The 16,772-nt window shown below is 52.6% G+C and overlaps 1 protein-coding gene across 2 annotated transcripts; it reads right to left on the bottom strand.

Annotated features, from left to right (window-relative positions):
- Positions 1 to 1,209: 1,209 nt before the first annotated feature.
- Positions 1,210 to 16,354, bottom strand: HROB (homologous recombination factor with OB-fold). 2 transcript variants are annotated; one of them, XM_081218955.1, is made up of 10 exons: positions 16,185 to 16,354; positions 14,331 to 14,381; positions 9,955 to 11,124; positions 8,413 to 8,496; positions 7,275 to 7,415; positions 6,565 to 6,673; positions 6,291 to 6,376; positions 5,784 to 5,909; positions 3,825 to 3,942; positions 1,210 to 1,861 (listed from the first exon to the last, which is right to left on the bottom strand). In XM_081218955.1, exons 1-10 carry the CDS (start codon positions 16,185 to 16,187, stop codon positions 1,770 to 1,772), a joined length of 1,980 nt encoding a protein of 659 aa, XP_081075081.1. In that variant the 5' UTR covers positions 16,188 to 16,354; the 3' UTR covers positions 1,210 to 1,769. The 2 variants fall into 2 exon arrangements, 1 of the variants encoding a protein (XP_081075081.1); XR_014013980.1 differs by lacking the exons at positions 1,210 to 1,861; positions 6,291 to 6,376 and having other exon boundaries at positions 3,856 to 3,942.
- Between the last annotated feature and the right edge of the window lie 418 nt (positions 16,355 to 16,772).

Below are 16,772 nucleotides of genomic sequence, written 5' to 3' on the forward strand. Positions count from 1 at the left end.
TCCGTGGGATCAGCTTTTCTTTGGAAAAAGGGAGACTAACACCTTCTCCCAGAGCCGTACCAAGCCCATTGGAGGTCCTGACTCACAGCTGAGGTGAAGGCTGAGGCAGAGGCAGGTGAGGCTGGCTGTCAAACTGGGGTCTTTAACCCACACCCACTCCACCATGTGTTGAGAGAATCTTCCTTTCCTCCCTTCATTCCAGAAAGGAAAACAAGGTTGGTTGGCAACTTGGTATAATTAGACCTTTTACACCCCACCCATGACCCTTGTCCAATTCTTGCCTGAAAAGCGGTACAGAGAAGCTACAGAGGTGAAGAGTTGCTTGGCAACAAAATAAATAAAGTAGTAGTGGACTCTAACCCAAAGTATAAAATAAATATCCATGAGTCCACACTGATATAAATGGGTGGCTGAACAAAAGATAAGGGAAAACAGACCGATCTCCCATGCAGCAAGAATTCCAAATAATCCATGTAGATATTCTGCCCTTAAGAAGGTAGAACGTACTCCTCATCCCTTAAGTGTAGGCAGCAGAGTGAATTCCTTCCAAAGGGTATCGTGCATAAAGGGAGAAAAAGAGTAAATTGACAGTGGAGAAATGTGGCAAATCTGACAATCCCTACGTCAGCTAGGTGATCAAGGTCAACACCAACCCTTGATATGATGTGATGAGAAAAGCACCTTACCTCTGAGGTCTTCCCCAGTCTAATCATGGAGGCACACCAGACAAATTCCCATAGAGGGACATCCGACAACGTGCCGGACCTGCGCTCCTCGAAGCTGTCAAGGTCATTAAGAAAGAAGGAGAGTTGGAGAAACTACCACAGCCAAGAAGAACCTAAAGGGACATGATGACTAAATGTAATGTGAGATCCTGGAAGAGAAAAAGGACATCAGGGGGAAACTGAGAAATGTGAATAAAGTATGGAATTCAGTTAATAGTAATGTACCAATACTGGTTATTTAGTTGCAACAAATCTACCACACTAATGTAAGATGGCAGCAACAGGGGAGACTGGGTGTGGGGTATATGAGAACTCCCTGTAACATCTTTGCAATAATTCTATAAATCTAAAACTGTCTACAAGAAAAAGCTTATGGTAAAAAAAAGAAGCAGAGAGAGAGAAAACGAGTGGCTTGGCTCTGCCCTGGCCAAGGTACCACCGGCAGGGCCGACCGAACAAGGAGCGGCGAGGCTGGAAACGAGAGGGAGGTGGGTGAAGCAGGCGGCTGCTTTATTTCAGAATAAGGCACCTCAGCCATACTCCTGCCCCCGCTCCTGGGAGCCCTGGGCACAGGCGAGCTGGCAAGCTACAGGCCTCAAGAGACGAAGCAGAGGGAAGTCTGAGCGTTCCTTCCTTGTCCAGAGGGACAGGTCGCCACTGCTGTGGTGCGGCTCCTCTTAGCTCCTCAGCTGCCCGCGGACTAGGGAGTAAAGGGACCAGGCCCAGCATCCTCTAAATTCAAGCTGAGGTGGGAGAATGGCACACCTTCCCTGTTGGAGGAGGAGAAGGAATATGCAGCCGAGGGCTTGGAGGACAGTAGAGCTGGAGAGTTGATCCTGGGCAGAGTTCCGGTTGCCAAAGGAAGACCCAAAGTGACGGCACTGCAGAATCCGAGGGATGAGGGTGTTCTCAGGGTAAGTGTCCAGGGTGGGAGCAGCAAGAGAAGTCCCGGAACTTTGTTTTCCAATTGTGTTGGTCTTCCTCTCTCCCCGGACGTGATCAGACACAACCAGAGCTTTGCCTGGGTGCTGAGAGGCTGCCGGCTCATGGTGGGTGCCCTGCCTTGGGGAAGTCCCAACTGCTGGTGCCACGGAAGAAGTCCTCAGGGAGCTCGCTCAGGAGTCCATCTAGGTCATCTGCGGAGGGGGAAAGAGAGGTCAGGGAGACAGTGATAATATTAGGGCTCCACGTGACTCAGAGCCAAGGCTCCCGCCCCTCGGGAGGGCTGTCAGGAAGGTGGCTCGCCCGACCGCCAGCTCCCACACTGACCGGCCTGAGGCCGGCCCGCCTTCCACCTCCCCTCTGCCCCCCACATACCCACACACAACAAAGGCAGAGGCAAACGCCCGGGCCACTTTGCTAAGCAAGAGGCTCCCCAGGGCCTTCATGGCTCCTCTTTCCATCCAGAGGTACAGTGCCCGAGCAGAAAGGCTTCAGAGGTCCCCTAGTGCAACCTCTGCGCTGGCCAGAGGGAGAAAGAGGGCCAGAAGAGTCATTACATGTGTTCAATCACACACTTCATTAACCTGGTTTCTCATCTGCAGAGTGGGAGACATCATCGTCCCCTCCCCCAAAGTGCCTTGTGGGCAGAGGGGACAAAAGTAACTGTCCCCGACTACAGTTCTTGGATGGGGTGCTTCTGTCTGAGAACTTGGAAACAGAGCTGACCTCAGTAAGCCCTACTGCTCCTCTGACTGCTAACAAGGGCAGCTAACACGTACCGGGGGCATGCTGGGTGCCAGCACAGGGCTGCACACGTTATACTCATCACTTCATTTCGGTCTCACCGGGCCCCTTTCGAGGGCATCTCGTGGTAGTTCATGTTATAATCCCCACTTTACCTGAGAGAACAGGGTTTAAAGAGGTCAACAACTTCCCCAAGTAGCATCCCTTTGACACCAGAGCCATAGCTTCCAACTAGAAAACGCCCGCTGAATGGACGGGATCAGGCAGCCCTAGAGTCAGTCAGGCTGGAAACGATACCTGCAGAGGCCAGCTCCCAGTCTGGCACAGAGCAGTCGATACACACTGCTGCTGGAAGGACAGACGTCAGTTTGGGGCATTCAGATTCAATTAGGGAGACCAGCACTGTACTCAGGGAAGCAGGACTGGAATTTGATTCTAACGAAAAAAGCTGCCTCTCACTAGCTACACTGTGACCGTCGGAAGAAACACTAGGTTAAATGGAGTGAGCCAGCCAGCGTGACCCTAGGAAAATGGGAATCATAGAAGGAATCCGCATTTGTGTCTCCTAGCGCTGCCCGGCCACCACCAGCAGCTGCCTGCCTGGCAGGTCTGTCCCTACAGTGGAGATATGACACCAACCACACCTTCTACAGGCAACTCGCCTCACTCTTATACTATGACCACCAGCAACCTTCTGATGATGGTTCGGCTTGTCATCAAGCTGACTTACAAGGAGACAGCGCAAGATTCTAGAGAAGATTCCAGCATACAGGGTAGATGCTATTTCATACAATATAAAGAAATGGGCTTTGTGGTTTATCCATTGGTCTACTGTGAATCTGGTTAACGTTGAGACACCTATTCATAATCCCACGAGCTTTGGGGCCAAACAGGGTTGAATTTATGGAATCAAAGAGCTAAGGACCAGACCTGGACTGTGTTTAGCTTCACCTGGGTAAGGCTCCCTCCAGAGGAACAAGTTGGCCCTGCCCTAAAAGGTCTGTATTTGGGCCTCTCAGGTCTGTATCCTGGTCCCACCCTAACCACATGGATGTCTGACCCCTCAGCACCACCTGGAGGGTCTTGGAGCTTAGTCACTATGGGGAAATCTGCCTCTGAGGTCTGGCCATCAGCCCACAGAAGACTCAAGGATGGTGCCAGTCTATCTCCCCCTGTGGCTAACAGCACATGGCCTGGAAACTGGGGAGCTTCGGTTCACATTCTTTGCGTGAATTAGTTTGTGGCCTGCAGCCTTGCCAGAGAACACACCACATTTGATTTCTGTTAAGATTCTGTAAGACCCAAAGATTCACAGAAGGAGGAACAAGATGCAGCCAGAACAATCTGGCTGAGCTATTCAAGAGGGAACAGAAGGAGAACCTCTTTTGCTCCTGGGTGGGCTGACGGCCTTACCTGCTTCTGGGAGTTCTTTCTCAGGTGATGCCCCTGCCTCTGGGTTCTGTGCTATTCGGAGGCCTTTCCCAGGCTTCTCGGGCTCATGCTGGAGGCTTTCACGGACGCTTCCTGGATCCTGGGGACAGAGGACCTGGTCACCAACACCTGTGCCCCTGAAATCCCTCTGGACAGTTCTGCCCAAACAACCTCAAAGGAACAGGTGGGGGCTCAGGAAAGACAGGAGAGAGGAATGTGGCAGCGGCCAGTCACCCAGGCCCATGCTGTGGGGAGGGGGCTGAAACGCCAAACACCCCAAACAGCAGACAGTTAAAAAAATAAAAGAGAAACAGAAAACTTTGGGCTGATTTTCTTTTCTAATTCTGCTGGTATCTGATGTTTTAAGGAATCTCTATAACTGGAGCAGAGAGTGAAGACGCCATTCAGAATTATGCTGAGGAGTTAGCCTGGAATTAAAAATGAGCTGTTAACAATCCCCAAACTAGCTAATATATGAACAGGTAATTAAAATTAGTAATTAAAGCTGTTAACCATGGTTAGCCCTAGGGAATGGAAGTGGAGAGGGTCAGTTTCACATTGCTTTATTCTGTACCATTTCAATTTTCTTCAACAAGTATGGATGACTTGAAATTTTTTTTTTTTTTTTTTGGCCGCACCTTGCAGTGAGCGGGATCTTAGTTCCCTGACCAGGGATCGAACCCGTGCCCCCTGCAGTGGAAGCACAGAGTCCTAACCACTGGACCACCAGGGAATACCTGGGGTGACTTGAAATTTAAAAGGAAATCAAGATGGGACTTCGCTGGTGGCACAGTGGTTAAGAATCCACCTGCCAATGCAGGGGACACAGGTTCAAGCCCCGGTCTGGGAAGACCCCACATGCCATGGAGCAACTAAGCCCGTGCGTCACGACTACTGAGCCTGCGAGCCACAACTACTGAGCCCACGCGCTGCAACTACTGAAGCCCGTGCGCCCTAGAGCCCGCGCTCCGCAACTAGAAGCCACTGCAATGAGAAGCCTGCGCGCTGCAGTGAAGAGTAGTCCCCGCTCGCCGCAACTAGAGAAAGCCACGTGCAGCAACGAAGATCCAACGCAGCCAAAAAAATAATTAAAAAAAAAAAAGGAAATCAAGATGCTTTTTTTAGAAGTGGGGTGATATTAAGAGAATGAAGAAGGTTAGGGAGAAAGATGAGAAGCAGCAAGTTAGAACATGTAACTTGACTAGATGTCATCGAGTCTAACCCACTCATTTTATAGACAAAGCAACAGCAGGGGAGGGGACAGGACTTGCCCAAGGTCGTGTTACAAATTTCCAGCAGAGCAGGGCCATGACCTAGGTCTCCTGACCCCCAGGCCAGGTCATGACGACAACCCAGGATCCCAGGAAGGTGGGGGTGGCCACAGACGGGACAGTGTGTGCCAAGTCAAGGCCGGGCCCTGCACACTCACCCTGGAGTGGAGCTGCCTGGGACCCAGCCTCCCTTGGTTCCCAAAGGAGTTCTGGGCCGGCGCCCCCTCACCTAGCAGAGGTGGGAACCAGGAGGGAAGATGCAGAGCAAGTGCTGGCTCACCTGAGACCACCTGTAGCTGGCTGCTCTCTGCACTGCCACCTGCAGCAAATCCAGCCCTCAGCCACTCACTGAGGGCCCCACCCCATCGTGGACCCTCAACTCGGTTAGTTCTCAAGTGACTCCCACGCTCTCCGACGTTCAGGTCTGCCATCAGACACTCAGGGATCCACCCAGAAGCCAGCTGCTCCTCTAGGTCCTGTTACTGTGCCATCTGGCAGGTGGCTGGACCAGGGACAGGAGGAGATGGCCCTGTCCCCAAAGGGCATCTTTTCACCTCAGGGCAACTGTCCACTTCACATCCCTGCTCCCCAGGATAGAGGAGGGGAAGAGATCAGAAGACCCAGGCGGAAAGCGGCTCTACCCATCCCCACTCCATCTTGCTCCTCTTACCTTGGGGAAGGGCTGAGATGGCTTGAGGAAGTTCCCATCCCCAGAATCAGGGCTATAAACGTGGACCAGGTTGTTGGGTGTCACGTTGAGGTAGTGATTTCGGAGGGAAGGAGAGAACACTCCGATCTGGAGTAGAGAAAGGGGGGGAAGGTGTCCAGTGTCCTGACAGAGCGCCCGCCAGGTGCTGCCGGACGGCCACCCAGTCCCACCCGCCTCACCCTTGCTAGCCTCTGCACCAGGGTCACAGAAATCACTCCTGCCGCAGCCCTGCTGCCAGAGTAGAACCGCGTACCCCATCCTCGGCCCCTCACAGCACGACCCCCACCCCCATCTGCCCCCTGAAGGATGGCAGTCAGGCCTTTACTCGGCTCCAGTGAGCCAGGGTCTTCCACTAGGGCAGCCACTCTCTGCCTGGGCCCTGGGAGGACAGGGAGCCAGAGAGACAACCCCCGGGCTTTCTCCAGGGCAGGAGGCGGGAGAGCAGGTCCCCACCTGGAGCTCCCGTACCTGCTTTAGCAGCAGCACTGAGCCAGGCTTCAGCTCATTCTGGCGTGTCTCCAGCAGCAACCTGTGCACCGTGCCCTGCATCTCTCCTGCAAACACCACACCGCCCGTCAGTATCAGGGTCAAGGGCAGCACAGCGACTGGTTTGGGCCCTGGCTGGGAAGGGGGTTGTAGACTGCCTCAATTTTCCTAGCTGCAAATGGAGAGGGTGGCTCCTCCTCACCTCCTGACCTCAATGCGGCCACTCGTCAGACACTCCCAGGACTTAACTCCTCACCCGTGGGGTCCTTGAAAACCGCACTGGCGTCCACTGTGCTCCGAGTCAGGGACTTGATCATCACTGCCATGTTGGGGACTTTGTTCCTGGGCAGCTGCTTCAGGGCTGCCTGGTTACAAGGAGAGGCATTTGCTGAGCCAGCCACGTCCCACCTGTAAGGCTCCCAAGTGTGCCAGGGCCACGCAGGGAGTGGGGGCAGACCACTGGTGTGGTGATGATCTTCCTTTTCAGAGGGCACAGGGGCAGCCTAAAGGGCTCATCCCACCTCCCTCTGGCAGACCCGAAGCTGGCGGGCCTTTCGTTCGTCTCCCCTGCCTCCTTTCTTTTGTGTGTTTATGTGTATGTATTCATATAGAGCTCCGTCACACAGGCCACAGGCAGGAATACGTCAGCACATGGACTAACATGAGTCTGCACGTGACCTTTGACCTCTGGGGAGCTCTAGGGGTAGCAGTGTGTTTACCTTACCCCATTCAGGGCCCAGATGTGCAGAGACATGCCCATAACCCACCTCCACCTATGCCAGATACTGTGAAAAGGCAGGTGAGTGGAAGATACGACCAAAGGGGCTTCGTGTTGCCACTCAGAGACAGGCCTGGGGTAGCAGGGAGCAAACAGAGAGCCCCTTTCCTAAGGTGGAGCAGGGCAGGAGGTTGGTGAAAGGGATAAAAATGGTCTTCCCTTTGGGTCTCAGCACCCAGGACCCTTACCTTCCGCAGCACCATGATGATGCTGTAGGTACAGAGGAAACAGGTAGGGTCTCTCTCATCCAGGCCCAGAGCCGATTTCATGGTCAGCCAGGGCCCTCGTCCAAAGTCCTCCTCCACCGATGCCTGGGAACTAGTAACAATCTGGCACAACAGAGCACAAGGGGAGCCTGCATTAACGGGTCCGCTTTGCTCGAGGCCTTGACTGAGCTGGGATGGAGGGGTGGGAGAGCAAGGGCGAATTCCCTGCAGCACGGTGGCCACACTCTCTCCCTTTATGTATCTCCAAGTTCAGAAAATGGTGTGTGAAACCTTGTGGCATATCACATCTTCCACTGAGAAGCAATAGCAAAGGTACACTAACAAAGGTACTTTCACTGAGGTATTTGTTTACTTTAAATCAGGCCCTGATTTTAATTCCATTAATGCAAAAGGCTATCTATGCTTGTCTCTTACAATGGACTTGCAAAGTCTTAGGGCTAGGGAGCCCCCACATACATCTATAGGCTTCCAGGCAATTTTGAAACCAATTATATTTTATTTGGGGTGCCTCTGGCTTTAACTATTCACCTTCTTATATTAAAAAATGCTTTGAATCCAGGTGAGTATTTATTGCTTTGGAGCTGAAATGGACTGGTGGATCTGCAGAGCTACAGCAAAGAGAAGAACTTCTAGAGAGAATTAAAAGCAAAAGTGGGTCTGGGAGCGGAGCAGGCCAACCAGAATCCCAGGGAGGAGGGAGGCTGGGTCTCACCCACCAAGAGGGAACCCACCAGAGGCAAGATGAAGCCAGATCCTTCCCAGCTTGATTCCCAGAAACCTGAAAGGCAGGGTTCCTGAGATACAATTTCGACAGCTATTACACTCTCCTCCTCTGAGGGAAGATGGAGTTAGCTGGGCCTTTCTTTCTTAGCTGGGAAAGAAAGCTGGGCTCATGGTATCGGTACACACCCCTCTGGCATCAGGATAGGCTTCACCTTATGCCAGGAAAATTGCCACCTCCCCATATGCCCTGTGGTGTGTGACCCCAGGGAACAGGCCGAGCAGCACAGACTCTGATTCTCAGCTACTGAAACATGTAGGGATGTCCCTCACTCTTAAATGATCCCCAGGAAGTTAACATTTGCATGGAATTAGTTACCTCTGCCCGGAATTTAGCCAGAGCACCATGAGTCGGAGTCTGGGGCGTGGAAACCATGATGTCGTCCAGATTTTTCCCACTGTGCTACAAGGGGAGAGAGGAGGAGAAGGCAAGAGCAAGCTCAGCAGCTGTTATTTACAAGTACAGCTTCTTGTCTGGGTTACATAATGAGTTCAGGAAACTATCAGGGACAATTAACACATAGTACATCTCTCCGAACGAAGTCTCAGGAGCCTAGTTGGCAGCTCAAAAAAGATGCTTTGGGGGGCTTCCCTGGTGGCGCAGTGGTTGAGAGTCCGCCTGCCGATGCAGGGGACACAGGTTCGTGCCCTGGTCCGGGAAGATCCCACATGCTGCAGAGCGGCTGGGCCCATGAGCCATGGCCACTGAGCCTGCGCGTCCGGAACCTGTGCTCCGCAACGGGAGAGGCCACAACAGTGAGAGGCCCAATTAGCTTAAAAAAAAAAAAAAAAAAAAAAAAAAAAGATGCTTTGGGGATCGGTTTGGGAGTGTGAGGAAGCTAGAGCTGGCCCAGGAACAAACCCCAGGGCTTCCTGAAGGGGGCGATGACGAATAGAGAGGCCTGAGATGAGTAAAAGGCAGCTTTCCCCAAACCCCTGCTCAGGGACCTCATCCTTCCCTACAGAGATCCATCCCAGGAGGAATGTACATGATCTCCTTGGATTTCTCTTAAAAGTGCCAGGGAAGAGCAAGTTAACAGGTAGGAATCGTTTCAAACACCCTTCAAATGTGAGGAAAGGGGGTAACCTATCACAACCAGACCAGATCCTCAGAGTCCAATTATCTGGGATCTGATCCAAGAGTAGTTTGATGGACCCTGTCTCTCCACTGCTGCCGAAATCTACACACGCAGCTCAGCCCCAACTGCCCCACGTTGACCCCACACCAGCTATGAGTGATTCTGTGGATCTCCCAGAGCATCTGTGCCTTTGCACACGCTCTCCCGTCTTTCCACTGCTGAAATGCCCTCCAGGACACAGCCTTCCGACACACCCTCCGTAAACCTCCTACTCATCCCTCCAGAGCCCACGCAGCAAGCCCAAGGAGCCTAGAGTCTCCCCAGCACCCAGGGAATGACCTCTACTCTCCCTGTGCCTTTTATGTGTAATCGTTTGTTTGTATCTGCTTCTTCCACTCTCCTGGGAGCTCCTTAGGACGGGAATTATTTCTATGTTAATCTCTGTATTCTCAGGTCCAAGCAAAATGCCCAACACATACCAGTCCTTAGCAAATATAAATGAATGAATCTTCCTGCCCTGGTGCTAGGAAACAGTAGATGTTCAACGAATGTATGGAAATTGTGACATTCTCAAGCCTTAAGCATCTCACACGTGGGTTTTCGAGCATTCAATTCTTCCCACTTCTTCTGACTTCCTCCACAGCTTTGGAAACGCTCCCTCTCTGCACTTCCTTCCTCTCCTTCCTGGGGGGGCGTGAAGATCCTCTGGGACTCTGCTGCTCTCCTGGGCCCACAGCAGCCTGGGGAGCTCCGGCTCTGGCCAGAGAGAAGCTGTCACTCACCTGGTGAGGCAGGAGCCCAGCTGGGCCGGGGAAGCGGCGCGTTTTGGCACGGGTGGAGGTGCAAGTGGGCTGCTGGGGTGTCCGGTTGGCAGCAGTGACGAGCCGCACCAGGTGGTTCGTGACGATGGGCGTCTGCAGAGCGGCTTGAGGGACTGGGGAAGGACGGGGGCCCTTCAGGGTGCTGACAGGAGACTCGACAGAAGATGCTGGAGCTCGGGGCTGGAAGGGCCCCCGAGGAAATAATCCAGAGATAGTCCTCGAGGGAGTAGCACAGCTTGAGTTGGGAGTTCGTGGTGTAAGAAAATGAGGTTTGCCAGCTAAGCAGGCATTTGGAGACTGGAATGGCTGACCAGGGAAATGATTTTGAGGGCTGCTCTGAATGAGCCTGCCAGCAGCTTGGAGAGGCTGGGGTGCTTGAGGAGGGGGACCACCGGGAGAGACTTCCCAATGGGGCTGCTGACCGCGAACCATTGCGGCAGTTGGGACAGGAAGGTTACCCGTGGCACCAGGCCTCAAGTGGGACTGTGGAGTCCCACCGCGGACAACAGGATCCGGGGGCACATCCCGGGCTGACGGGACACCAGTTATGTGGGTTGCAGGCATGGGCCCCTTTGGGCAAGGTCTGCTCAGATCAGCTGCCCAGGCCTTTTTAGCCAAGGTTGAGTCCTCCCGCCGCCAGGTGGGCAGGATTCCTGTGGCCTCACCGCTAACTCCAAGTTCCAGTTCCATGACGGGGCCCTCCAGCTCCATGCTTGCCAGGACCTTATCAAATTCATCTTGTTCAGGCCCCTCAAAGCCACCAATCACCTGCTGTTTGCTCTTGAAGGTGAGCTGGGGATGGGAGACTGAGGACTGGGGTCTCACTGGGGTCTCACTGAGCGCTTCTGTCAGTGTCACTCTTCCCCGATTGCCAGTCCAGCTGCTGGATGTTGAGACAGGCCTTAGGGGAGCTGTTCCTGTGGAAGGTGGACCTCCAACGGCCCTGGGCATGCTGGAGGTAGAAAGGCGGAGTCCCAGGGCTGGCAGGCCCGCAGCCTCTGAAGGAGCAGTGGGGCATGGCAGTAGCTGGGCCTCCTGTGGCCGGGAAGAGACAGGTCTCAGGCACCCAGCATTTACAGGCCGTGAGCCAGCAAACTGGTTCTCTGCATCCTCCACAGCCGACAAGAAATCCTACAAAGAAGCAGAGACAGCGGGTCTTGGCATCTGGAAATCAAGAAACACTCTGCTTTTACTGTTTAGGGCACGTGGTGTGTCTGTGTGTGCAGATACTCGCAAACAAGAAACCAAGGTGTGAAAGGCAGTGGTGGACTCTCTCACCACCTTTGACCTTGCCCAGGAGCCCATAACGAGGCTTCTACCAGACGCATTCTAAGGCTAAGTCTTCAGGTAGCTTCTCTCTTTCTTCAGTGTCAGGTGGGGGGTGGGGAGGGGTGGTGGCGGCAGTTGGGGGAGCAGTAGGAGAAGCAAAGGAACCAGGTCACCCAGGAGTCAAACAAATCATCCAAGGTCACACACACATCTCAAGGAAATTAGCTTTGTGGTGTCGAGCCTGTGCACCAGGCATCTAACCATCTGGTCCTGCTGCCTGTCCTCCACCCACTCCTCACCCCCACCACACACACACACACACACACACACATGCATGCACACACACACGCACATGCACATGCTTAGTCTTCAATAAGCCAGAGAGTCCTTGGAGCCTGCAAAATAGACAGAAGTTAAATATAGCTTTTCAGGCAAGGTAAATTAAGTATGGATTCCGGTTGGGAAGCAAGGTGAGATTGACACCTTCAAGAGCAACAGACCTGCTCCGAAGGTGTCAGAACTGCTGATTTAACTGACAGGAAGGCCCCCTCCATCCCTACCCCCCGCTGCTGCACTGGACTGTCCAGGCTAGAGAAAGGATCTTTCTTGCTTCGTGTATTATCAGGAGAGTAGCATACTCTTAACAGGACTACTTTAGGACTTAGTAATAATAATATTGTAATTACAGCAGCAATAAAATCCTGATGACCCTGGGAGTTGGTGGAGCCCTTTTCCGCTGAAGAGCTCACTCTCAGACATGATGTCATCTGTCTTGGGAAGGGGGACAGGGACTGGTCATGGAACAGAAACTTGAGCTGTCAGAGTTCTTCACTCTTAATTCCATTACTAGCCTAGCAGTCCTACCATGGCCTGGTAAGACCCAGGAGGGTCATTTTTTTCAGTCCGTAATTACACATCTCCAAAGCTGAAAGACAAAGACAAGGACGCATATCTCCTTGACAAAGCTGGCAGTTTTGAATTATTTGTAAAAACAAAAATCAAGTCCCCAAGTGATAACAAAACACCTAACATTTGAAAAACCTCACCGGGTGCCAGGTACCATGTAAACATTTTACCAGAATTCTCTCCATGAGTTCTCATGATGACCCTATGAATAGGTACTATTATTGTCCCTGTTTTATGGATACAGAAACGGAGACTCAGAGAGGTTAAGTAACTTCACAGAACCAGGACTGGAACCCATAAGTGCCTTTGTCACTATGTCTTGGGGCCTCAATGAATGAGACAAGCCAGAGATGGAATTTTAAGAGGTCTGAGGAAGGTCTGTTTTTCCCTTCAAACCTCGGGTTCCAAAAGCCTCAAAGGAAGGGAAGCGTGGGACTGTGGCTGCCAGAAGGGTCCCTGGTGCAGCATTCACCATCTCACTAGGCACCAGTTAGGCAGCCGGACAAATTCTAAACGTGATTTTTAAAGCAAATCACTGGGAGACAAAAAAGTAGATTTGAATGGCTTGTCATTGATAAACTAGAGCAACTCTATTCTATAAATGTAGTTTAATAGCTTCCATGTACATTAGACTGGAGTCAGGAGGCCAACCTGGCTGTTGGTGTTGTATTCTTATTTACTTATTTATTTGGCTGGGTTCAGTCTTCGTTGCTGCACACGGGCTTTCTCTGGTTGCATCGAGCAGGGGCTACTCTTCGTTGCAGTGCGCGGGCTTCTCATTGCAGTAGTTTCTCTTGTTGCGGAGCTCGGGCTTTAGGCACATGAGCTTCAGTATTTGTGGCACGCAGGCTCAGCAGTTGTGGCTCGTGGGCTCCGGAGAGCAGGCTCAGTAGCTGTGGCGCACAGGCTTAGTTGCTCTGCGGCATGTGGGATCTTCCTGGACCAGGGATGGAACCCGTGTCCCCTGCATTAGCAGGTGGGTTCTTAACCACTGCACCCCCAGGGAAGTCCCTGGTGCTGTATTCTTAAGCAATTTAATTTACCTTTTGGAGATTTACTCACTTAAATCCTGTTTCTTTCTGAAAAGGATTTGAGATAGCAATTTTGGGCCTCCTAGATGAAACTATATCTGTTAGATCTGAGTGGGAAGACAGCTGTGCAGATCACTACTTCAGTGGTCTCTGGCTGCACCCAGAGATTAGAAATACCCCCGCCTGGGCCCATTCCCAGAAATTCTGATGTAACTGGTGTGTGGTAGGGCCTCAGCAGAGGTGATTCTAACATGCCAGCTTCAGATCTAGTCTAACGTGTCATCTTCTGAGGAGAGAGGAGGAAGGGAAGAATGTTTATGGCAGGAGAACAGCCATCATGTCATAGGAGAGAAAATGGAAGGCCACAAAATGCAGTACTTTGCCCTGGCTCAGGTAGCCAGTTGGTGACCCCGAGCCTCCTGTTGTCCAGTAACTGTGCTGTCTCTGACTCTCCCTAAACTTTCTTCCCACATCAAGTACGTCATCGTGGGGCTTCCCTGGTGGCTCAGTGGTTAAGAATCCACCTGCCAATGCAGGGGACACGGGTTCGAGCCCTGGTCCAGGAAGATACCACATGCGGCAGAGCAACTAAGCCCATGTGCCACAACTACTGAGCCTGCGCTCTAGAGCCCGCGAGCCACCACTACTGAGCCCGCATGCCACAGCTACTGCAGCCCGCATGCCTAGAGCCTGTGCTCCACAACAAAGAGAAGCAACCGCAGTGAGAAGCCCACACACCCCAACAAAGAGCAGCCCCCGTTCGCTGCAACTAGAGAAAGCCCGCCTGCAGCAACGAAGACCCAACGCAGCCAAAAAATAAATGAATAAATAAAAAAATTTATAATTTAAAAAAGTATGTCATCGTGAAGGTGAATCCAATCATCCACGTGACACAGCTTCCAGGCAAGGGCCCTTATAATTTAAAGGTATGACAATTAAGCAGCTCATCTTTCTGGTTTTTCATTTGTTTCTAAGACAGTTAAGTGGGTTGTTTACATTTCTCATTATTTCTCAGCCTCTCACAGACAAAAAAAGATATACATGCCAAGTAAAAGGAAACTTGGGTTCTGGGCCTGGGTGTTTACATCTTAAGACCTTCTCTGCCATCTCTGTTCACCAGCACTTCCTTACCTCATCTTCAAACTCCTCTTCCACAGCAAACAGCTTCTGCAGACTGCATGCCTGAAAGGAAAACAAAGCAGTTGAGGTTGGGGGAGAAATACCGTTTGCAAGTACCTTCTGTCCTCTCTCTGCTTTTTCCCAATTCTAACAAGACCATCAGGTTTACTGTTTTCTGTTTGTTTTTCTGCTAGTGTTGGGGGGAGGAATAAGGGATGAGGAGAGAAGAGATGGGATTTACTTAAAGACTTAGATGACTTAGAATCCTTTCTTGTAAAATAATTCACTCAGGTCCATTTGCACTAATCTTTTTTTTTTTTTTTTTGCCTGTGTTAGGTCTTCATTGCTGTGCACGGGCTTTCTCCAGTTGCGGCGAGCAGGGGCTACTCTTCGTTGCAGTGCGCGGGTTTCTCATTGTGGTGGCTTCTCTTGTTGTGGAGCATGGGCTCCAGGCACGCGGGCTTCAGTAGTTGTGGCACGTGGGCTCAGTATTTGTGGCACACGGGCTTAGTTGCTCCGCGGCACGTGAGATCTTACCAGACCAGGGCTCGAACCTGTGTCCCCTGCATTGGCAGGCGGATTCCTAACCACTGCACCATCAGGGAAGCCCTGCATAATCTTGTAATAAGAGGGAGGAAGCAAAGAGAAGACTGCCCACGGGAGCCTGGTCATTCTTTAGACCCAGCACTGTGCAGTGGGCCTAAGGATTTTGCAACACCCCAAAGGTTTGGCGTTTGGAAACTTTGTCAAACATAAGGGACACTCCCATAAATCCAAGCATGCCCAGCCTAGTGGCCTTGATTCTGAAAGTCAAGCCAGTGGTTTGTATCTAATCCAATACCCAAAAGCTAGGGTCCCAGGAGGGTGGGGTGCCTCCCAGTCCACAGTTCAGTTCCTTCTTTCTGGGCAGCAGGGCTGCTGTGGTCAACATTAAAAGTGTGCCACTCTGGGCTTCCCTGGTGGCGCAGTGGTTGGGAGTCCGCCTGCCGATGCAGGGGGCGCGGGTTCGTGCCCTGGTCCGGGAGGATCCCGCATGCCGCGGAGCGGCTGGACCTGTGGGCCATGGCCGCTGGGCCTGCGCATCCGGAGCCTGTGCTCCGCAAAGTGAGAGGCCACGGCGGTGAGAGGCCTACGTACCGCAAAAAAAAAAAACCAACAAAGTGTGTCACTCCTAGAGTCAAGGGCTGTGCCTAAACTCAGACGCCAGAGCAGCAAGAGCTATAGTTAGGGAGACCTATCCCGGAATGTCAAGGATCAGGCTGGAAGGGTTAGGGGGAGGAGGGCCCAAGAAGCGTGACGTTTGAGCACACCGGTTAGGATGAACAGGAGTCCTCCAAGATGAAGTGGAGGCTTTCCTGGTGGCGCAGTGGTTAAGAATCCGCCTGCCAATGCAGGGGATACGGGTTCGAGCCCTGGTCCGGGAAGATGCCACATGCTGCGGAGCAACTACTGAAGCCTGCGCGCCTAGAGCCCGTGCTCCTCAACAACAGAAGCCACCGCAATGAGAAGCCTGCTCACCGCAACATAGAGTAGCCCCCGCTGGATGCAACTAGAGATAAGCCCGCGCAGCAATGAAGACCGAACACAGCCAAAAATAAATAAATAAATTAATTAAAAAAAAAAAAAAGGAAGGCAAGAGGCAGGAAACTGAGGCCCCAGAGGGAGGTGAGTGGAGAGACCTTCCCTGGGGGTCCGGGCGTGTCCATGTCGAGTCCTGACTAGGGCCCAGGCCTCCCGACCCCACCAAGCTCTCCCCTAAACCCTAACCCGGCCCTGCAGCTCGCACGGGGGAGGGGCTGGAACCCGGAAGGCAGGTCCTAGCGGCCTGGAGACCGGGCGGCCGGGTGGTCCCATGCAGGGCATTACCATGGCGACGGCCGGTAGTCTCCCGACTCTAGGGGTCACCGGGGCCAAGGTGGCAGTGTCAGAGTCCGGGCGACAGAGTCTCTGGTGCGAGCTCGGAGAGAGGCGTCTTTGCAACCCAGATGGCGGCCGAAGGTGGGTGGTCGGGAAGCTGACCGCTGGCGTCCTAGGCCGCTTTCGAAGCCGCCGCCACTCAGCGTCTCCGCCCTCTTAAAGGGGCAGGTCTATTTCTATCCCGCCGACACAAAGGCCCTTCACCGCAGTCTTCCGCCCCGGCCTTAAAGGGAAACGGATAAGCTCTCGGTCGCCCCCCAGCGGCCCCTAGGGCCCAATCCGCTTGTTCAATGCGCTCTCAGGTGAGAGCAAGGTTGGGAATTTGGAGCCCATTGCATCCCATCCTGCCCACCCCCCTCTCTTGTGTTAAGCATACTAGGGACTGAGTACTACAGCGTGACTCTCATTCACACCAGAATCTACACTGTTGGTTTGTCTGTCTGTTCATCTCTCCATCCGTCCATCCATCTATTCTTGCCACGCGTATATTAAGCAAGGTATTCTCCGTCGGGCTCTTTTCATCCTTCATGTTTCAGC

The sequence above is a fragment of the Mesoplodon bidens genome (genome assembly GCF_964165515.1).
Source record: "Mesoplodon bidens genome assembly, chromosome: 19".
NCBI classification, from domain to species: Eukaryota; Metazoa; Chordata; class Mammalia; order Artiodactyla; family Ziphiidae; genus Mesoplodon; species Mesoplodon bidens.